The sequence below is a fragment of the Tympanuchus pallidicinctus genome, unplaced genomic scaffold, assembly GCF_026119805.1.
Source record: "Tympanuchus pallidicinctus isolate F22 unplaced genomic scaffold, pur_lepc_1.0 scaffold4, whole genome shotgun sequence".
In the NCBI taxonomy this organism is placed as follows: domain Eukaryota; kingdom Metazoa; phylum Chordata; class Aves; order Galliformes; family Phasianidae; genus Tympanuchus; species Tympanuchus pallidicinctus.
Window position 1 is genome coordinate 31,841,625 of NW_026294758.1, and position 22,019 is coordinate 31,863,643.

General features: G+C 49.3%; 1 protein-coding gene across 1 annotated transcript; it reads left to right on the forward strand.

Moving 5' to 3' along the window:
* Window positions 1–2,411: 2,411 nt before the first annotated feature.
* On the forward strand, window positions 2,412–21,979 carry LOC128089190 (uncharacterized). Its single transcript, XM_052700325.1, is given in 14 exon segments — window positions 2,412–2,529; window positions 2,741–2,820; window positions 3,007–3,132; window positions 4,157–4,246; window positions 7,769–7,906; window positions 8,308–8,484; window positions 9,072–9,314; window positions 9,383–9,484; window positions 9,603–9,705; window positions 14,547–14,676; window positions 15,268–16,367; window positions 16,370–16,945; window positions 21,592–21,725; window positions 21,836–21,979. Coding segments are annotated over 14 exon segments (3,261 nt in total).
* Window positions 21,980–22,019: the final 40 nt, after the last annotated feature.

The following is a 22,019-nucleotide window of genomic DNA, read 5'->3' on the forward strand; positions in this document are numbered from 1 at the left end:
ATCCTGTGCTGTGAGAAGGAAGATCGCTGGGTCTAGCAAACAAAGCCTGACACACAGGTGAGGTGAAGTGAGGTCTGAGATGCAATATGGCGGCTTCCAACAATCGTGTGTGTTCTCAACACAGCCAGGGCAGTGATACTGCTATTTAAATTGAAGGACAGTGCTCCACAATTGCCAAAACAGAATAAGCTACCGCTAATTAAACTTGGAAAATGAGGAGTAATGGCCTGTAAGATGAACATAGGAAGTTCTGTACTAACATGTGGAAGACCTTCTGTATGGTAAGGGTGATGGAGCACTGGAACAGGTTGCCCTGAGATGTTGTGGAGTCTCCTTCTACGGAGACATCCAAGGCTTGGCAGGATGCCGACTTGAGTGACCTATTGTAGAGTATCTGCAGGGGGGCTGGACTCAATGATCTGTTGAGGTCCATTCCAACCCCTGTGATTCTGCGAAGAGTTTAGCCTGCCAAGAGATGCAGACCTGAGACTAGCTACAGAAGAATAGTGCAGTGAGGAAGAGTGCAGAAGAAGGGAACTATTTCTCTTCTGATAAAGTAATAGTTGACATAAAGCTTGATATAAAGCAATAAAATGCAGCTGTCTTCAGAACTCGAGGAGGAACTTGCTGGTTCTGACCAGTGCTGCCATCTCTGTGTTTTTAAAGTTTTCCTGATTATTTAAACACATTAAATAAACATCAAAGATTTATGTAAATATGAGCATGTTGTTTTACTGCTGCAAATATGTGCACTTTGTAAAACGCAATGGAGCAGAACAAAGAAGCCACAGGTTTCCAGTAATGAAAAGGATGATCTTCAGATCCTGCTGATGTAACTAGACCAGTTTTCTCTGAGGAAAACCAGTCCTAAGGAACCTGGCCAATTGCCCAGCAGCTGTCAGGTAAACTTCTGAAGAAGATATTTACTTTCACACCACATCAAGTATTCCACACCAATCGTATCTCTCCATATTTTAATTTTCCATTATTTTTCCTTGATTTTCCAATAAAATGTAAAGAGAAGTAATCCGTTATACAACTTGGTGGAAACTCACAATAACTAAAAATGCAGCAAAGTGGGTAAACAGTGTCTACTTTGTTGGCTTTGAGTTTGACTACAAGCTGTTGAATGGAACAGCTATTTAACACAGGCCTGTACATAAAGGTATAACCAAAAAGTGACATGCATCATCAAAATTACACAATCAAAATTTCTTAGTAGAGCCATCACTATTTAAAATATTTTCTTGTGAAATAGTGTCTTTGTGTGACAGGACTTCTTGTGGCTGCAGGATTTACATGTCAGCAAGTTCCAACTTGGTGGATAAAAAATGGTTTGGACACTCAGGACATACAGAACCCTGCAATAGCATCCTTGTTCACAAAAACAAAACAAAACAAAACAAAACAAAAAGCCAACAAATAATAGTCATCTAGTTTTCAAGCAGACCATCTGAAAATATTAAAAACTGTCCCAGCCCAGGCAAACTAGAATCCAAAGAACCAGAGTTTGTGTATGTTCTGCAAAGTTATCAGATCTTCAATTAAAACCTTTCATTATCCTCTTCTGCTCGGTTTGTGGCTCTATAAGGCTTCTTATGGATATCAGTATTAACAGTTCAGTTTAACTTGATTTCTATGTCTGTATGAGGTAGGGTGAAGACAAGTATCAAAGCCGACTTAATTGCATTGTGGAAGTCCTGCCCAGGTGGCAGCAAGAAAAGGCCAAATCTCTAAAAGACCACATTCCCCAGATGGGCATTGTTTAGAGATTATAAAACAAAAGAAAAAGGAAAAAAAAAATCTGATGGAGTGTGGGGAAACTGGAATGCAGTGTTCCCAATTATTTGACAGTGTATTGTCAGCTAATCAGAAATAAGGGCACGGAACTGTATCTCCTGCGTGAAACTTGTAATTTACATCTTCGCAATTCAGAAATGCATGCCTTGGAGCTCACAAGCCTGTAAGCAAAACAGATGCTGAGCTGACAGTGAGTCTTAGTCTTCCTCCTCTGCTCTGCTGCAGCCACCTCTGGCCTCACAGCTGAAACACAAAAGCCAGGGCAGTCTGGCCCCTCTCAGGCCCACTTCCAAAGCTTTCTGGGTAAGCAGGTGCACACATCCCTTCCACTGAGGAATTTGGTCTATGCTATCTCAACCAGGGGCCCGGAACATCTCCGCCCGGGCGGGGCAGCGGGCCCCAATGTGACACAATTGTGACCCGTCCCTGTGACACCCAGGTATAGCTGGCACAGACACTGCAGCCCCTCAGTGTCCGGCAGGACAGCGAGGTGACAGGGCAGGAGTGTGCGGGTCTGGCGAGGAGCCCCCGAGCGCAGCCCACGTCATTTCCCTCTACCCTTGGCAGCCCCACGGCTGCCCCCTCCCCACCCTCAGTCTTCATCCCACGGGATGGAGAGGAAACCTCCTAGACATCCCAAAGTGGCCTGGGCAGAGAGTGAAGCTCCCCAGAATAGGAGAGCTCCACTGGAGCCCTACCAGGTGACCGAGGTGCAGCCACTGCGTGCTGGTGAGTGAGGGTCCTCAGTGGGGTGGGCAGGGCTGGGGCAGCAAGTGCCCCCTGCTCGACACCAGGGCCCCTTGTCCTGACAGACACTGTGCCTGACAGGGCAGACTGCGCCAGGGGAGCGGGCCCAGGGCTGGAGAGAGCAGAGCTCCTTCCTCTGCTTGTGCCTGCCTTTGGCCCCTCTACAGCGCTGCTCACTCTCTTCCTTGGTTAGATGCTGACTGGCTGCCTGTGTATGAAGTGGAAAAGGAGGCTGTTGATTGCATCGAAGCCTATGTCATCAGCAAGGAAAAGGTACTAGCAGCCGTCTCCGTCTTGGCTGTGCCTGCATCTGCAGATGGTCTCTCTGGCTCTGCCTTCAGGCTGCAGGAAGGCTGCTGCTCTGCAGGCCTCCCACACTGCTCCACACCCTGCAACACTCCATCCCCCTGGCCATGGCTCTCCCCACTCACACTCCTTGTTCTCTTGTGTGCCTGCCAGGATCTGGTGCGGAAGATAGAGTTCCTGAAATGTATTTGCTCACTGTGCAGCACTGCTGGAAAGAAGGGCTTGACAGAGGGCCTGGATGTCTTCTGCTTCCTAAACGATCTGCCACAGAACATCGAGGTGAGGGGATATGGCACCTGGGTACCTGCACTCCTGAGGAGGACAGGGTACAGGAAGAGGGAGGCAGGGAAATTGTGCACAGACACCGATGTGCCCTGATGGGACTCCAGGCATTGCTGATACCTCAGCAGTGGAGGTGGACAACAGCATTTGTGTGCCAGTGTTGGTCAAGGAGCACTGGAGCTACTCAGGCCCTACCAGAGTTTGCTGGTACTGGGTGCTAGTGGCTACCAGGTGCCATCTCGGTTGTGCTTTGCAGGTTATACTGAAAGAGGAGCCCAAGCAGCAGCTGAGCACAGCACTGACATACCACTGCATGAATGCTATTGCTGCCTTGAGGTACCTGTCCAGACCCTGGTTTTTCCAGCACATCCCCAGGGCACAATCTTGGTGGCCCTGATGCAGCTCCCCACAGGATCTTGGTCTTGCCCCAAAGCTGGTGGCATCAGGACCATTCTCTGACCCAGGCCAGCCCTGTGGAGGAGGAGATGCCTCCTGGCAGGGCTCCCCATCCATCCCAGGGAGCCCTGCCCAGGGGAGGACCTGTTCCACCACTGCCTCAGCACCGAGGCACTGCTCCTAACATCAAGGTCTCTCTATTTGCAGTGAAGTGAGCGCAATTTCAGAGGACGAAATACTACATCTCTTAAATGTGTCCTGCAATGTCGTCTTCTACCTTCCTCCAGTGAGGTTCGTGAAGATTTGCCAGGTACGTACCAGGTGCAGCTACTGAACCTCAGGCCTCTGGGCTGCTCCCTGGATTCTTGGTGTCCAGAGTTTAAGAAAGATCCTTGCGGTGCAGGCTCTCAGCCTTGCTGCCCCTCACCCCTTCCCTTTCATGCCCTGGGACTGGCAACGCCCTGTGCTTGCAGCCTGGTCTGCGCACAGCAGCTTTACAGCCCCAGGTCTCCCTGCGTGTGGATGTGTGGGTGTCCTTCCTTGGCAGCCAGAGGAGTTCACAGCAGTCTCCCGGTGGTGAGAGCAACCTCTGAAAGACTTTCACAACCCACTGTACTCTTTACAGACCCTGAATGCTATGGACAACATGCTGCAGATCATGCTAGACAGCCACCCCACCACCACTGTCAATAATCGGCTGCAGAGTATCTTTAAGGTGTGTCTATTGTAGAGCTCTGCCCCCAGAGGTCCCTTTAGTAGAATTTGAGCCCTCTCCTTGGAAATGGCACTGGCAGCAGCTGGAGCTGGCAAGGAACCCCAGCAAGGAACAATAGCCTCATGATGGGCATGGCTTGAGCTCAGGGGAAGCCTGCATGGATGCTGTGGTTCCAGCCAGGAACTCGGCAGACTTGCTTCTGTGGGAGTGGGCATCAGCAGCTCCCAGGCTAACCAGCAGCTCCTCTCCTCACAGTTGCTGCTGTCCTTCACCTACTCCGGGATCAAAATTGTGCGTGAGAGAGCCATGGAGCAGATCTGGAAGCTTTGTGGTTTCATGGCCAGCACTTGCAGGCAGCAGGTAAGAAGACATGAACATTCCAGCCTGCTCCCTCTTCTTTTTGCATCCCAGAGCTGACTCTACAGCTCAGGCGTACCTGAGCATGGGCATGGGTGGGAGCCCTCAGCATGTTTCTGCCCTGAAGCAAGTGTCTTCTTTTGCCCTTTTTCTCTGGTCTTCCCCCTCCAGACCGTGTTCTCACACTCAGTTTGACTTGTCTTCCCTCCCTTTTTTCCTTCCCACCACAGCTGCTTAGCAAATTCCTCAGTGCTCCTCAGACTACAGGCATCGTCCTCAGGACCCTTGAAAAGACCATAGCTGACTGCAGCTTTGAGGACAAGGAGTATGCAAGGATTATACTGGATTTGGTTTTGAAAGACCCTGGCACCTGGCTAATAGAAGTAAGCACTCAGATGCTCTTGGGCATCTGTAGCCATTTTATGCCAGCACAGAGCACTGGGAAGAGCAGTAATCTCAGAGGCAGCGGGGCATGGCTGCAGGACAGTGGCAGCAGTATTTTCCTTCTGTCCTCCCAACAGGTGCCAGAGATTCTGATGTTCATCCGCAGAAAGCTGAAAAGCACCAGTGCATCAGCTTGGGCAATCTTCCTGTCAGTGGTTGACGTGCTGGCATGCCAGTTTCCCACAGAAGTGTTAACAAGCATGTTTGCCTATCTACCATGCAGTGACAGGTATCAGCCCTGACAGCCCCATATGTTTGTTCCACAAGAAGAGCTCAGCTCCTGCTGCCAGAGCCAAGGAAAGCTGCAGGACACCCCCAAGGAGCCACTGTGCTTTCCAGCGCCGGTGGGCTGCTCAGGGCTGCAGCACCTCATGCCCATCAGGGCAGACCAGAGCCTCCCTTCAGGCTCCTGCCCTGCTCCTTGGGGAAGGCCACCTCAGCCCCTCCTGCTTGCCCAGGCCGGGCCCCAGGCCTCCCCATGCACACGGTGTGGCAGGACCAGGACTGCAGCACAGTCTGGGGCCTGCCGGGCCTGCCTGAGCCACAGCACTGGGGCTGAGGCTGCCCTGCTGACACAGCATTGCTCTTTCTTTTCAGCACTACCCGGGAGATCTGGAAGATGGTGCTTGCCCTGCCAGAATCTTCAGAAAAAATATTGGATGAACTATGCAATTTTCTCCAGGACAAAGAGCCATCCAGAATCACCACAATGGGGCTGAGCTTCCTTCATTTGACTGTGAGTTACTGGACAAGGCACTGTGCTGTCCTTCAGGGCTCTCTTTTCCCAGCTCCATGCCTTCCCCCCTGCCTTCCTCCCCAGACTGGAAACTTGGGGCACAGCAAGGGCAGAGTTGGGGCTGTGGCTTGGACTAGGAAGAGGCACAGCCTCTGCACAGTCTGAGCAGGCTGCAGGGCCAGGGAGTGAAAACTCCCATTCCACACCCATCTGGTGCCATTTTTGTGTCAGCTTCTCAAAGGTTGCTCTTCAAAGGCATGAGAGCAAGAGGCTGTGCTGGTCTGAGGGTGGGAAGACCAAGCCCTGTCCCTGGTCGCACAGCTTGGTTGCTCTTGGTGGTGTGAGGCCTCTGTGTTGGGGCCCAGCCTGGCCGCTGTGCAAAGCATCTTCTGCCAAGGCTTACTTTCAGACCCTTCAGGGCACCCTTTTCTACCAGCACTAGGCACTCTCTCCAGGTGCCACAACAGAAATGGTGGAAGCCTAAAAGGCAGCGAGTGCCTTGAAGGCATTGCTGAGGGCCAGCCCTGTCTCACCTGTGCTGTGGTGCCTGGGAAGCTCTGCTTTGACCTGGTGGGGTGGCTGGGGGAGCAGTCTGAGGCACAGGCACCCCATGCTGGAAGCCTGTTGCACTGCTTTGCATGACTGTACAGCGCCTTTGTGCAGAATGTGACTCCTAAGCATCTACTTTTGCATCAGCTGTGACAACAATACGCTCTTCCCTTCACTGCTATTTGGGACCTGAAGCTGTTTTAAATCAGCAAAGAGCAATGGGAAGGGCAGCAATAGCAGTGGCTGGGGGTCAAGCGGCTGCAGTGACAGCAGCATTCTCCCTGTGATCTTGCAACAGGTGCCAGAGACTCTGGGGTCCATCCAGAGAAGCTTGGAAAGGAACTGCGAATCACTTCAAAAGACACTTTTCTCACTGCTTGACATTCTGACCATCCAGTTTCCCAGAGAGGTCCTGAGGAGTGTTTTGATCGACCTTCCCCAGTGTGACAGGTACCAGCCCAGACAGCCCCACATATTTGTTCCATGAGAAGAGTAGGGCTCAGAGACACTCCTGCTGCCAGGAAAGTTGCAATACACCCCTAGGGAGCAGCCCCTCCGTGCCACTGTGCTTTCCAGTGCCGGTGGGCTGCTCAGGGCAGCAGCAGCCAGTATTGACCATGGCAATCCCCATCAGGGCTGCTGCCCTGCCCCTCGGGGAAGGCTATCTCAGCCTGGGGCCAGGCCGGGCCCCCAGGCCTTCCAATCACGCAGGGTGGCAGAGCCCAGACTGCAGAACAGTCTGCGGCCTGCCGGGCCTGCCTGAGCCACAGCACAATGGCTGAGACAGCCCTGCTGACACAGCATTGCTCTTTGTTTGCAGCACTACCCTGGACATTTTGAACAGTGTGCTTCCCATGATGGAAACTTCAGAGAGGATCTTGGATGAACTGAGCAGTGTTCTCCAGGACCAACAGTTGTGTGAGATATTTAACATCACCACAGCGGAGTTGGACCTCCTTTGCTTGACTGTGAGTTACTGGACAAGGCATCAGTGCTCTCCTTCGGGGCTTTCCTTGCCCAGCTCCCTGCCTTCCCCAGCCTTCCTCCCCAGACTGGAAACCTGAGACAGGGCTGTTGCAGAGTCAGAGCCATGTCTGGGGCTGGGGAGAACCAGTGCCTCCATGCAGGCTGAGCAGATTTTAGTGCCTGTGGCCACCCATGGCTGGTGCCTCTTTTGTGCCAGCTCCTGCTGGTCAGGTGCTCCTCAAAGGCTTCTGAAGGCCAGAGGGCAGGTGGAGCAAGCCAGAAGGTCATCCTGCATAGTGCTAGGCCAGGGGCGCAGAGGGATGGTGGGTCCTTCCAAAGGTGCTGCTGCCCCAGCAGGCCAGGCTGTGTCTCCCCAGTGCCTAGCCCTGCGCTGCAAGAGGAGCCGGGAGCTGCAGGGTGGAGGGAGTCCTGCTGCCTCTGCCTGGTTCTCACTGCTGCCTTTGTTTCAGATGATGGACCCTACTGAGAAGATCCTGAAAGAGCTGTGTAAGCCAGCACTCCTCCAGAGTCTTCTGAAGGTTGAAAGCTTGCCACTGCTTTTGCTGGTGCTCAGAGGCCTGGTCCTGCTGTCCAAGAGACCTGAGACGGTGAGCAGGACCTAGTCAAATGAAGCCCTCCTGTGGGCAGCCTGGTGCTGGGGCGGTGGGCAACATTGTGCCTTGGCCATGCCTGAGGCTCAGGAGTTGGGGTGATGGCCATGGTGGGGCCTGGTGATTGCCTGGGCAGTTTTCCAGGAGCTTTCCAGATGGGTTACCTGGGGGCCTGTTGGAAAAGGGGGTAGCTGAGCAGTGAGTATGGTGTCCTTCCTCACCTACCCTTCTTCTCCTACCTTCCCCATCACTATAAGTGCGTGCCTGCCCAGAATCTGCGGCTGCCATTCCTCTGGCAGCTGCCAACAAAGCGTGTGGCTGGTGCTCTGTAATCAGAGCTTTTAGGCCAGAGTGGCCGCTGTTCTCTTGATGAGAAGGAAATTGTGTGTTTTGTACAGGCAAGAGAAATACGGGCTGTGCTTACAGACATCATGGAGACCCTGCGGTTTGCCAAAACGCCCATTACTCTGAAGGTGCTGAGTATTTTTACAAATGTAATGCGCCATCTGGGGAAGAGGCATGCCAATCCCATTGCTCTGGAGCTGGCTGAGAAGATTCTGCCTCTTTTTAATCATGTAAGTCTGCTGTGGGAGGCTGAGCTCCGTGGGTGGGTGCTTGACCGGAGGGCCTTCTCCTTTCTTTGCTTCTCCGGCTCTTGCGAATGAGATGTCTTCTGGGCTCTGCAGCCCAGCAGGCCTTGTCCCTGGCAGTGCAGCTTGATTGTTCTTGGTGATGTGAAGCCCCTGTGCTGGGTCCCAACCTGACCGCCGTGCCAAGCATCTTCTGTGCCAAGGTTTATTTTCAGAACCTCCAATTCTTCCTCTTCTACCAGCACCAGGCACTCTCTCCAGGTGCCATAGCAGGAAGTTGGAAGCCGAGTGGACAGCGAGTGCCCGAAGGCATTGCCGAGGGCCAGCCCTGTCTCCTGCTTGTCCTGGTGCTTGAAGTGCTCTGCTTTGAACTGGTGGGGTAGCTGGGGGAGTACTCTGAGGCACAGGCACCCCATGCTGGAAACCTATTGCACTGCTTTGCATGACTGTACAGCGCCTTTGTGCAGAATGTGACTCCAAAGCATCTCCCTTCACATCAGCCACGCCTACACTCGTGCTCACCATGGGCAGTGGTATTGTGTTGCTAAGGTCCTCCTGTTCTTCTCCCTCAGGTGTCAAGTGAAGTGCAAGAAGGCTCCATCCACCTCTTCGAAGATTTGATGGACACTGCGCTGTGGTATAAGAAAGGAAACATGAAGAAGATTGTGTGCAGGGCCCTGCTCCCTCTGCTGTTTCAGATGAGAGACAAGACCCCGAGCATAGCACAGGTACGAATTATAGACCTGACCACCATACAGGCAAGGGTGTGCCGACACCTCAGTGGTGGCAGCAATGGTCTGGGAATTGAGAGTGAGGTCAGCAAGAAATCAAACGCTAGGAAGTGTGTCTGTGGTGCCATCTCCCTGCATCTGTTGTTCCCTAGGCATCTAGGAAAGCCCTCGTGGCTTGTGCAAAATTCCTGAAATGGAAGGAGCTCAAGCACCAGGCCCAGGAGGAGAACATAGAGGGGATCAGGATGTGTTTGGTAAGGACAATCACACAGGCCACACCTTTTTGCTGGGGGAAAGAGGATGCTGGCAGGAGGGGTTACACCAGCAGCTGGGGAGGCTCTGCAAGCCCCACGCTTTTCTGCTCTTCTCCAGCTGCACCAGGACAAGACGAGAGTGGAAGGATACCTGCGTCAGAGTCTGCCATACCTGGAGGATTCTCAGGACTCCTTGCGATGCGAGGCTGTCACATTCATCTGTAAGCCCAACCCCTGGGTCCTTCTTTGGGCACTGCCCTGGCAGCAAGACACAGCCCTGCAGCCCCTAGATACATCCTGCCCATACCAGTAACCAGTAGCCCTGATGGGTACCTTGCTCAGGTCCCCCCTTGGGCACCGTCCCTTCCTGCAGCACAGGAGGGGAAGCAGCTGGGCTGGCTGGGCTGCAGTCTGTGCTCTGGAGAGCATGTTGTGGAGTGGGGGGTGTGACGGGAGCTCTTTCCGTAGGGCTGGCTGTGCAGCAATCTGAGAAACAAAGTGAGGAAATGCTGAATGAAATCTGCAGTGGTGAGTGAGGGCAGTGCTGCATGTGCTGGGGCTGAGGGCAGGAGGGCAGAGCCTCGGCAGTGTGCAGTTGTGCCTTGCCCTGCTGCAAGGAAATGTTGCAGGGGCAAGGGAGCATTCCTGGGGCAGATGGGGCACTCCAGAGCAGTGGCTTCCAGCTGATCCCTCAGTCTCAGGTACTCCTCTGGGCCTGGAAGAACAATGAGTGGAGCTGGTTGGGTCAGGAGGGGATGCTGGTGGCGCCCTGCAGGTCGGTGGGTTTCATCTCTGCTCTGTTTCCTTCTGTTGCAGCCCTTCAGGCTTTGGAAAATGATGTCTGTCTGGCAGTCCATTCCCTGGCAGCCAGGACAATACAGATGCTGAGACATCAAAGGCAGCATGTGGCATCAGCACAGAGCAGGCTTGCAGCACTTTGCTGCTGGCCCTGCATGGCCATCTGAAATGTAATTCTTGTACACACAAGACAGACCCCTTTAACAATGGAAGGAAGCCAGGAGCACGGACATCGTGAAACAAAGAACAGGAACCTAGCTAGTTAGGACTAGGTCTGTAGTTAGTGATTGACTAAGGTGAAAAGTACACCAGAAAGCCTTTACAAGATTTGGAGAAGACTTCTGCCTATGACCACCAGAGAGCAGCACGCATGCACGCAGAGGCGGAGCGTATCCTAATGATTTCCCCGGCCTAACTGGAACACTATGATGAGATCTTGGAACGGTTTAAGCAAGCTCAACTCACCTGTTGTGTCATCTTATCTATATATATGATTTTGTATGATAAATAAGCAACCAACAAGTGTTTTGTTGTGCGAGTTAGAGTCATCATCCTCGCACCCAGCACCATAATAAACATACCAACTTTATAACCTTACATGCCTTATGGAGTTTGATTCTGTATGTCACATCTGTCCTTACAAAGAGAACTCTAATTAAAACTCGGATTGCAAAGCTGTTCCCTTGGTGCCCTCCTGTGTTGAGCTTACGTGCAAAGTTTCTGTAGTGATGGGCTGCAGGAGTGCATCCTCAGCATTGCAGTCTAGTTTTTAAAAGGAAATGTGAACAAACTCTCTCAGTGTTAATCAGCATTTATTTAGTCTGTACACTGAAGAAATTGCATCTAGGTTTTCGGTGGTGATTGGCTGTGTATTTAGTAAGAGGTGCAATGATTCTAAATGGGAAATTCAGAAATTCCCAGTTGTAATCAGGTGGAACACCCTTCAGACTGGGATCGTCAAGCAGATTGCAGTTCAAGCTTTCTTAATCATTCGTCGTTACTATAAGTGCAGATGCATCTTTTAATTCCTGCTGGAATGAACATTCTATAATAACGTGCTGGGACAGTGCAAGTTTTGATGCTGAGACTGTAGTTTATTGAGCCAGAACTTTTTAGTTGTGTGTACTTTTCATCTGTTGAGCTTCACTGTCGTCTATTTAAAATCTCCAGTCCTTACAGGCACCAATGGATAAGACTCACCTGTTCTGTAGAAGTCTGATTGAACCCCATCCTGATTTTTATTTTTTTTTAATCCAAGCACCTCAGATGCTAGTATACATTTATTCACTCATGTGGTCAGTCTGCTTCAGAAGCAATATAGATAGCATAAAGGGTGAAGAAGATACTGTATTATTCAAGACTTAAAATTAAATAGTATTGATAAACTGAAAATTGTGAAACACTATGATGATTGCAGGATTTCCAGGAGAAATTTCAAGTTATTATCTGAATGCTAAATACCAACGCTGTTCAGTTATCACTGGGTTGAATGTTTTGAATTTTAAGTTGATATTATGGTTCCTTAATTCTGTTCTTTAATATGAAAACATTAAAATTGCTTGTAAGCACTTTTTAGTTAGAATGTCAGCTACTGAAATGATGAAGTGGTAAAAGACAGCCAATCGCCTCTGATTTTCTTTCTGAAAATTCACATGCATTCTGCAGTGTTTTAAGTCCTGTTATCGTTTCACCCACATCCACACTTGTATGTTTGTTGTACTAAAATGGGTTAGTTGTGTAAAATTAGGATGCATATTCACACAGTAGGTTTTGGAGGCTTCGGGCTGTGGAGCATCCTTTCTGTCCAATGCTCTCCTGACTGATCGTGACTCCAATCTTGCAAATCTGTTGACTTGCACTGTGACTCTGCTTCCTTAGAACTTGGCTTTACCTCCTTGTTTCCCTATCAAAGAAAGGGAAATGAGGTCTGTCCCCCAAGGTCTCCACCTTCAAACTACATTAACAGAGTAAGCACTGCCTTCTGGGAAATGCACTCAAATGTTTGAATGTAGCTTTACGGTCTCTACAGAGAAGCAGAATACATTAATCCTCATGTGGTGTTCAAAGTCAATTTTGGAGGAGTCCGATAGTTTCTGTTACCTCTTGTGGGGTGTTAAGTGCTAGCTAAAATGTGTGTCCATCATTAAAACAACTAACAAAGGCTTCAGAATGCTTGATTTTATTTGAATTTATGAGCATTATTCTTAAAAAAAGAAAAAGATATCTTCTTTAATTAGATAACAAATAATTAATAATTAATAATTAATAATAATTAATTAGATAGAAAGAACACTTCTGCTGCCACCAAAACCACTACCTAACTAGGACTGCATCTTTTTCTTCCTATTAGCAATCTTAGTCTGTAGCATTCAATGCTGTGTTGCCTTTCCACTTGTGGAAGTTGATTGTGGCGGCTGCCACTGATTGAGGGCTGACTGGGCATCAGCCAGCAGCTGGTGCGCAGTCGCATTGCCATCACTTGTTTCGTACTCTCTTGTGTCTCTATTATTTCTTTATCATTTTTCTCTCCTATTAAGCTGTTTTTGTCTCAACTCACAAGTTTTAGCTTTTTCCAATTCTCTTATCCCATACCACTGTAGGGATTTCCTCTCTGCCTGCAACCCTCATGTCCTTTTCCTGCCCAGCAAAACTTTCTGATATACCAGGGAAGTAAAGGTCACAGCTTTCAGCCTGTGAACCCATGACATGTGGCTGAAGTTGAATGGGTTCAGTAAATTAAGGCAGTAAAGCATTTTGATATGCCAATGACCAAAACAGCTGAACGAGCTCTTCTATAGCTGCAAATTGCTTTCTTCAGCCTGATATTGCTATGACAGGGAGCCAACTCTGCCACTGGATTCTACGGATACATCAAGAGGCTCTATACTGCGTGATGTGTCATGTTCGCTGTACTCCCTGGAAGACCCCTGTGAGGTATACATGTGCAACCACAAGAGTGACAGGGAAAACCCTACTCCTGTGTACTTCATTATAAGAGCAGGTCACTTCAACTGATCCCCGTTACACAAATCCTTTGTTTAGTGCTCTAAATTTGATGGATATCATGGGACTAAATGACTGAAGACTTCAGAGCAAGGCAAGGTTCATTAAAATTGCAGAGTCTTCTACTGCACGGTGAGCATCTCAGTTACTCAGACTTACATGATCAAGAATGCTGTACCTTTTACTGTTCCATAGATCAAACTTTCCTCTATTCATTGTCAGTGAATTGCAGTAATGGCTGTGTTCTATGCATCTATCCAAGCTCTTCTTTTCCTGAAGTGTAAATTCATAAGAAATAAGGATATGTGCTGAAAGTAGAGAAGTCAGTGGAGAAAAATGAGATGTCAGTTTCATGTATATATTATTTAATATTAGCCACCAGTTGCTGCCATTTATTTTACAAGTGATGCTTTTAACAACTATGACATAAAAGGGAAAACTGTCTCAGGACTTTGTGATATGAGATCCCGCAAGCAGTGGGAGAATTTTTATTTCCCTTTCTCTCTGTGAGCGAGGTGAATTCCTTCACTCCTTCTAGCTGTCTGAATCCTCTGGAGCTTCTCATTTCACTTCAAAGGATGCCTGATAAGAAAGCCATTTTAATGCACAGCCTTAAAATACATATTACTACATTGTTACCTTAGAAACTTTTCCTTTTTATTTCTTTTGATAGCTATTGTTCTTTAATACAGCATCTCAAGTAATGCCATCTGAATCTTTGGGAAATAGAGGTAATTTCAGATTCTGTTATCTAATTTTACAAATCTTATAATACATGAACATTTGTTCAAACTTCTGAAACTATAGTGCCTCTGTTTCTGCAGGAAGCATTCATTATTGGCTGCTGTGTTTCCCAGAGCCAAACAGTGTGATTTTCCCACTGATCCTAAGGGAAACTGTCTATGAATTTTCAATTTCATGGAAAATGTAATCTCATGTACAAATACATTGTTTAGATTTATTTATTTTTTTTAGTTTTCATACTGCCTGCAGACTGTGGTCCCATTCTGAGAGCATATGTTGGATAACAATAATACAGAAATATCTGTGTGACCTCTATGACTTTCCTGATTGATCCTGATTCTGAATAACCAAACAGAATAACTGGAAGAGAATAAAGACAAACTGATTTATGACATTTCAAATTATATCCTCTATGCATGGCACACATCCTTGTAGAAGGACACATTTTGTCTTGTTTTATGTCACGGACTGGTGTCTATGATAGCAGACAAGTGTTTTTTGACTTTTTTTACTATAGATAACTCCTATATATCTGCCTCCCTGAAGTGTCTATATACTAATGCGCGCAGTATGGGAAATAAACAGGAAGAGTTGGAGATCTGCGTGCGGTCACATGGCTATGATCTCATTGCGATCACAGAGACGTGGTGGGACAGCTCGCATGACTGGAATGTTGTCATGGAGGGCTATGTGCTTTTTAGGAAAGATCAGCTGGTGAGGCGGGGTGGTGGAGTTGCTCTTTATGTTAGAGAGCAGCTTGAATGTATTGAACTCCACCTGGGGGAGAGTGGTGTAGCAGTGGAGAGCTTGTGGGTAAGAATCAAGGGGCGGGCTGGTGTGGCTGACACCGTTGTGGGTGTGTGCTACAGGCCCCCTGATCAGGAGGAGGAGGTTGATGAGGCCTTCCACAAACAGTTGGAAGCAGCGTCACGATCCCAGGCGCTGGTGCTTATGGGGGACTTCAATTATCCAGATATTTGCTGGAAAAGCAATATGGCCAGGCATGCACGGTCCAGACGGTTCCTGCAATCTGTTGAAGACAACTTCCTGATGCAGGTGGTTGAGGAATCGACGAGGAGAGGGGTATTGCTGGACCTTATTCTCACTAATAGAGAAGGGCTTGTCAGGGAAGTAAAGGTCGGGGGCAGCTTGGGTTGTAGTGACCACGAGATGGTGGAGTTCAAGATCCTGAGTGGAAGAAGCAAAGCAAAAAGTAGGATTGCTATCCTGGACTTTAGGCGAGCCAACTTCGATCTCTTCCGGGGCCTACTTGCAGCTGTCTCATGGGCTAGGGTGTTCGAAGGCAAGGGGGCCTGTGAGAACTGGTTGGCATTTAAGCAGCTCTTCTTCCAAGCTCAGGATCGGTGCGTCCCTGTGAGGAAGAAATCGGGAAAGAGTGGTAGGAGACCTGTGTGGATGAGCAAGGAGCTCGTGCACAAACTCAAAGGAAAGAAGAAGGCCCATGAAATGTGGAAAAAGGGTCTGACTACTTGGGAAGAATACAGGAATGTTGTCAGGGTCTGCAGGGATGCGACAAGGAAGGCTAAGGCGTGCCTAGAATTAAATCTGGCAAAGGGGATAAAGGATAATAAAAAAGGTTTTTTCAAGTACATTAACAGTAAAAGGAAGACTAGGGAGAATGTGGCTCCCCTGTTAAGTGATGGAGATGTTCTGGTAACGGGGGATGCTGAGAAGGTGGAGATACTGAATGCCTTCTTTGCTTCTGTTTTCAGTGAAAAAGCTCCCCCTCGGGAATCTGAGACCCTGGAGGTTAGTGAGAGGATCTGGGAAATGGAAGACCTCCCTTCTGTCAGGGAAGAGGTGGTTCAGGAGCGCCTAGGCAACACCAATGTTCACAAATCCATGGGACCCGATGGGATTCATCCACGGGTGCTGAGGGAGCTGGCAGAGGTGATTGCTGAACCGCTTTCTGTCATCTTTGAGAAGTCTTGGAGGACAGGGGAGGTGCCTGAAGACTGGAAGATAGCCAACGTCACCTCGGTCTTCAAAAAAGGCAAGAAGGAAGACCCAGGCAATTATAGGCCAGTCAGCCTCACCTCTGTCCCTGGAAAGGTGATGGAACAGCTTGTGCTGGATGTCATCTCCAGACAACTGGAAGAAGAGGAGGTTATCAGGAGTAGTCAGCACGGGTTCACAAGGGGGAAGTCGTGCTTGACCAACCTGGTAGCCTTCTATGATGTTGTCTCTGGCTGGGTGGATAGGGGGAGAGCAGTTGATGTAGTCTACCTTGATTTCAGCAAGGCATTTGATACTGTCCCCCACGACATCCTTATAACAAAGCTGAGGAAGTGTGGGATAGATGAGTGGACAGTGAGGTGGTTAAGAACTGGCTGACTGGCAGAGCACAGAGGGTTGTTGTTGGTGGTGCAGAGTCCGGTTGGAGGCCTGTAAGCAGCGGTGTTCCTCAGGGGTCTGTGCTGGGTCCAGTCTTGTTCAACATCTTCATCAATGACCTTGATGAGGGGATAATGGCCACCCTCAGCAAGTTTGCTGATGATACGAAGTTGGGAGGATTGGCTGACACGCCTGAAGGCTGTGCTGCCATTCAGCAAGACCTAGACAGGCTGGAGAGCTGGGCAGAAAAAAACCAGATGAGGTTTAACAAAAGCAAGTGTAGAGTCTTGCATCTGGGGAGGAATAATTCCATGCACCAGTACAGGTTGGGGGATGACCTGCTGGAGGGGAGCCCTGCGGAAAGGGACCTGGGTGTCCTGGTGGATGACAGGTTGGCCATGAGCCAGCAGTGTGCCCTTGTGGCCAAAAAGGCCAATGGCTTACTGGGGTGCATTAAAAAGAGCATGTCCAGCAGGTCGAAGGAGGTGATCCTCCCCCTCTACTCTGCCCTGGTAAGACCTCATCTGGAGTACTGTGTCCAGTTCTGGGCACCCCAGTACAAAAAAGACAAGGATCTCTTGGAAAGAGTCCAGCGGAGGGTCACGAAGATGGTGAAGGGCCTGGAGCATCTCTCCTATGAGGAAAGGCTGAGTGATCTGGGTCTGTTCAGCCTTGAGAAAAGGAGACTGAGAGGGGACCTGATCCAGGTCTATAAATATCTAAGGAGTGGGGGGCAGAATGGCGAGGCCAGACTGTTTTCAGTGGTGAGTGGAGACAGGACAAGGGGAAACGGCTGGAAACTGCAGCACAGGAAGTTCCGCACAAATGTGCGCAAGAACTTCTTTACAGTGAGGGTGACGGAGCACTGGAACAGGCTGCCCAGGGAGGTGGTGGAGTCTCCTTCTCTGGAGATGTTCAAGACCTGCCTGGATGCCTACCTGTGCGACCTGCTATAGGGAACCTGCTTTGGCAGGGGGGTTGGACTCGATGATCTCTGGAGGTCCCTTACAACCCCTACAATTCTGTGATTCTGTGATAATACCATGCCTTTTATATGGAAATCATTAAAAAGCCATTAAAAAGTGACATGTCTAAGTAATACTGGACACTGTGGCTGAGTCAAATCTGAAATATTTTCACTCTCAAGTCCGCTATGTCACTCCTTTGCAATCATTGTCTATGACCAGTTTCCTTGTACAGAATACTGTGCCACTGCTATCTTTTCTACACATCTGTTATGCTGCATGTCTGAGTCTCAGAGCTCAGTTTATTTATTACTGCGCACACTTGTAGGTAGGAACATCCATTGCTGTGTCTGACTCTGATCATATTTTATGCAAATAAAAAGGGATGCAGTAGGTTTGGGAGAGCATATGGCTAATTATTTCTTCCAAACACTCCTTATATTTTCTCATAGAGTCACTCTTCACTTACAGAGGGAACATAAGGACTCTTATCACTGTATTTTTTGTTATATGTGGCAATCATCACTTCTATATTTTATTTTTCATCCAATACATTTATTTCAATTGTGCATGAATTCCCTTTAGGCCTTATTGAATCAGAGAAGTTAACTTCTACACATCTACAGAGGAATAAACTCAGAGGTTGTGAGATCTTTGGCTGTCCCCAGCATAAAAGCATCGACACTGTCTTTTTGCAGACTAACTAAATGCTGATTAACACTGAGAGAGTTTGTTCACATTTCCTTTTAGAAACTAGACTGCAGTGCACGAACATGTGTCTATTTGAGTGTATGAGGACAACATGCTATGAGCCTTTTAGGACCGCCCAAGCAGACCAGATGAGTAGGTTGCACAGCTGAAGGAGCAGCAGGGTGCAGAGACTTCACTTTGTCGTCTGAAAGCTTATGGACTGAACCCCAATCTGCCCTTCTTCATGAAGGCAAGGAGGCCAAGAGAAGGTGGACTGTCCCGGTTCTGGTGCAGACAGGGGCTGCAGTGTGACCACGGCTATGTATGCAAGGCTGTGCCCACACAGAGTGGCAGCAGGGTTTGCTTGTCAGCAAATTGTCAAGGGACCTGAGCAACGGGAGTTATTTATCACTGTCTGCTCCAATAAGCCTTGGAAGAACAGGATGTCTGTCGCATTCTGGAACCCACGCTGATGATGCAGTCGCTGTGTCAGAGCAGCTGGAAGAGTTACAGGGGAACTGTAAGGTCGTTGGGCCAGGGAGCGAAAACAAGGCCAGCACTGCTCAGCCAGCCCTGGGCAAAGGAGAGCAAAGAGTGAGCAGAGGAGAGGGGAGGAAAGAGAGCAAAGAAGGAAAGGCCAGAAAACTGGGAAGGGAAGCAGGGGTGGCTGTGAGGCAACAGACTGTGCGTCCTTCTCTCTTGTCTTTCAAGACCAAAGAGCCAGAGGAGAAAATGCCCAGACCATGAAACCCTGCTGTGTCTGCTGCTGGGCTGGAGACATGGTCCACTATCCTCAAGGGCACAGATACAGAGATACGTAATGAAAGTAAGTCCAGGCAGCGCTTACTTGTGGGCAGCAGCTGCTAGCAACTGTTTCTCTGCTGCCATAGCAATGGCAGACCAGTTTACAATGTTTGCATTTCTCTGTGTCAGGCAGCCGCTGGTGGCTTGAAGGCCAGAGAAAAAGGATAGAAAAATCTGCAGCCCTGTGCCAGATGAGATCAAGGTGAGTGGGATGTTATTTCAGTGGCATAATGGGCGCTGAGGAAGGGAAAGGCTGGGGTTTGCCATGGGTGGGGAAACACACCTGTTTTTCATTCTCTCTTTGCCTTTGAGTGCCTGAGGCATACAGGAGAAGCTGTCCAGTTGTTGCACCTTTCCCATCCTCTGCTGTTCAGTTGGAGAGATGTCCCACCTTCTCCAAAGACATCAGGACAAAGATACGTAACCAAAATCAGTCCAGGCTGGCTGTATTTGTGGGCATCAGCTGCTGGCATCTCCCTTGGTGATGCCATGGGCAGGGCACAGCAGGTATAATGTTGACAGATGCCATTGTCACACAGGCACTGGACTTGAGTGTTGTAGAGAGAGGATAGCAAGAGCTGCAGCCCTGTGCCAGATGAGGCCAAGGTGAGAGGGATGTTGTTTCAGTTGCTGGTGCTGGCAGGAAGGATGGTGAGGAAGGGAAAGGCAGGGGTTTGGCAAGGGTGGGGAAACACATCTGGTTTTCATTCTCTCTTTGCCTTTAAGGGCCAGAGGCATACAGGAGAAGCTGTTCCAGTTGGTGGACCTTTCCTGTCCTCTGCTGTTGAGCTGCAGAGATGTCCCACCATCTGCAAGGACATCAGGACCAAGATATGTAACCCAAATCAGTCCAGGCAGTTCGTACATGAAGGCTTCAGCTAATGCATCTGCCTTGGTGATTCCATGGTCATGGCACAGCAGTTACAATGTTGACAGTTGCCATTGTAACACAGGCATTGGTGACTTGAAGGTCATAGAGAGAGGACTGCAAGAGCTGCAGCCCTGTGCCAGATGAGGCCAAGGTGAGTGGGATGTTATTTCAGTTGCTGCTGCTTGGAATAAGGACTTAGAGGAAGGTAAAGGCTACGGTTTGCCATTGGGAAGGGAAACACACCATGTTTTAATTCTCTCTTTGCCTTTGAGGGCCTAAGGCATGCAGAAACTGTCCAGTTGGTGGACCTTTCCTGTCCTCTGCTGTTCAGCTGCAGAGATGTCCCACCTTCTCTGAGGACATCAGAACAAATGTGTGTAACCCAAAGTCAGTCCAGGCTGGCTGTACTTGTGGGCATCATCTGCTGGCCTCTTCCTTGGTGATGCCATGGGCATGGTACGGCACAGCAGGTACAATGCTGACTGTTGACATTGTCAGACAAGCAATGGTGACTTGAAGGTCATAGAGAGAGGATTGCAAGAGCTGCAGCCCTGTGCCAGATGAGGGCAAGGTGAGTGAGATGTTGTTTCACTTGCTGCTGCAGCAGGATGGACTTTGAGGAAGAGAAAGGCTGGGCTTTGCCATGAGCACCGAAATTCAACTGGTTTTCCTTCTCTATTTTCCTTTGAGTGCCAGAGGCTTCCAGGAGAAGCTGTCCAGTTGGTGGACCTTTCCTGTCTCTGCTGTTCAGCTGGAGAGATGTCCCACCTTCTGCAAGGACATCAGGACCATGATTTGTAACCAAAGTCAGTCCAGGCTGGCTGTATTTTGAGCGTCAATTGCTGGCATGTGCCTTGGTGAATCCTTGGGCTTGGCACAGCAGGTACAATGTTGACAGTTGCCATTGTCACACAGGCATTGATGACTTGAGTGTTGAAGAGAGAGGACAGCAAGAGCTGCAGCCCTGTGTCAGATGAGGCCAAGGTGAGTGGGATGTTGTTTCAGTTGCTGCTGCTGGCAGGATGGGCTTAGAGGAAGGTAAAGGCTGTGGTTTGCCATGAATGTGGAAACACATCTGGTTTTCATTCTCTCTTTGCCTTTGAGGGCCAGAGGCTTCCAGGAGAAGCTGTCCAGTTGTTGGTCCTTTCCTGTCCTCTGCTGTTCAGCTGGAGAGATGTCCCAGATTCTACAAAGACATCAGGACCAAGATAGGTAACCAAAATCAGTCCAGGCTGGCTGTACTTTGGCATCCACTGCTGGCACGTGTCTTGGTGATGCCACGGGCATTGGCACAGCAGGTACAATGTTGACAGATGCCCTTGTCACGCAGGCACTGGTGACTCGAAATTCTTAGGGAGAGGATAGCAAGAGCTGCAGCCCTGTGCCAGATGAGTACAAGGTGAGTGGGATGTTGTTTCAGTTGCTGCTGCTTCGAAAAAGTCTTTCTGGAAGAAACATGCTGGGGTTTTCCATGGGTGGGGAAACACGTCTGGTTTTCATTCTCTCTTTGCCTTTGAGTGTCAGAGAATTACAGTAGAAGCTGTCCAGTTGTTGGACCTTTCCTGTCCTCTGCTGTTGAGCTGGAGAGATGTCCCAACTTCTGCAAGGACATCATCTTCTGGCATCTGCCTTGGTGATGCCATGGGCATGGCACAGCAGGTAAAGTGTTGACAGTTGCCTTTGTCACACAGGCACTGGTGACTTGAAGGTCATAGAGAGAGGATAGGAAGCCTGCAGCCCTGTGCCAGATGAGGCCAAGGTGAGTGGGATGTAGTTTCAGTTGCTGCTGCTGGCAGGATGGGCTTTGAGGAAGGTAAAGGCTGGGGTTTGCCTTGGGCACCGAAATTCATCTGTTTTTTATTCTCTTTGCCTTTAAGGGCCAGAGGCATACAGGAGAAGCTGTCCAGTTGTTGGACCTTTCCTGCCCTCTGCTGTTCAGCTGGAGAGATGTCCCAGAAGGCCAGAGAAAAAGGATAGAAAAATCTGCAGCCCTGTGCCAGATGAGGCCAAGGTGAGTGGAATGTTATTTCAGTGGCATAATGGGCTCTGAGGAAGGAAAAGGCTGGGGTTTGCCATGGTTGGGGAAACACATCTGGTTTTCCTTTTCTCTTTGCCTTTCAGTGCCAGAGGCATACTGGAGAAGCTATCCAGTTGGTGGACCTTTCCTGTCCTCTGCTGTTCAGTTGGAGAGTTGTGCCACCTTCTACAAGGACATCAGGACAAACATTTGTAAGAAAAGTCAGTCCAGGCTGTCTGTACCGTTAGGCATCAGCTGGTGGCATGGGCCTTGGTGATGCCATGGGCA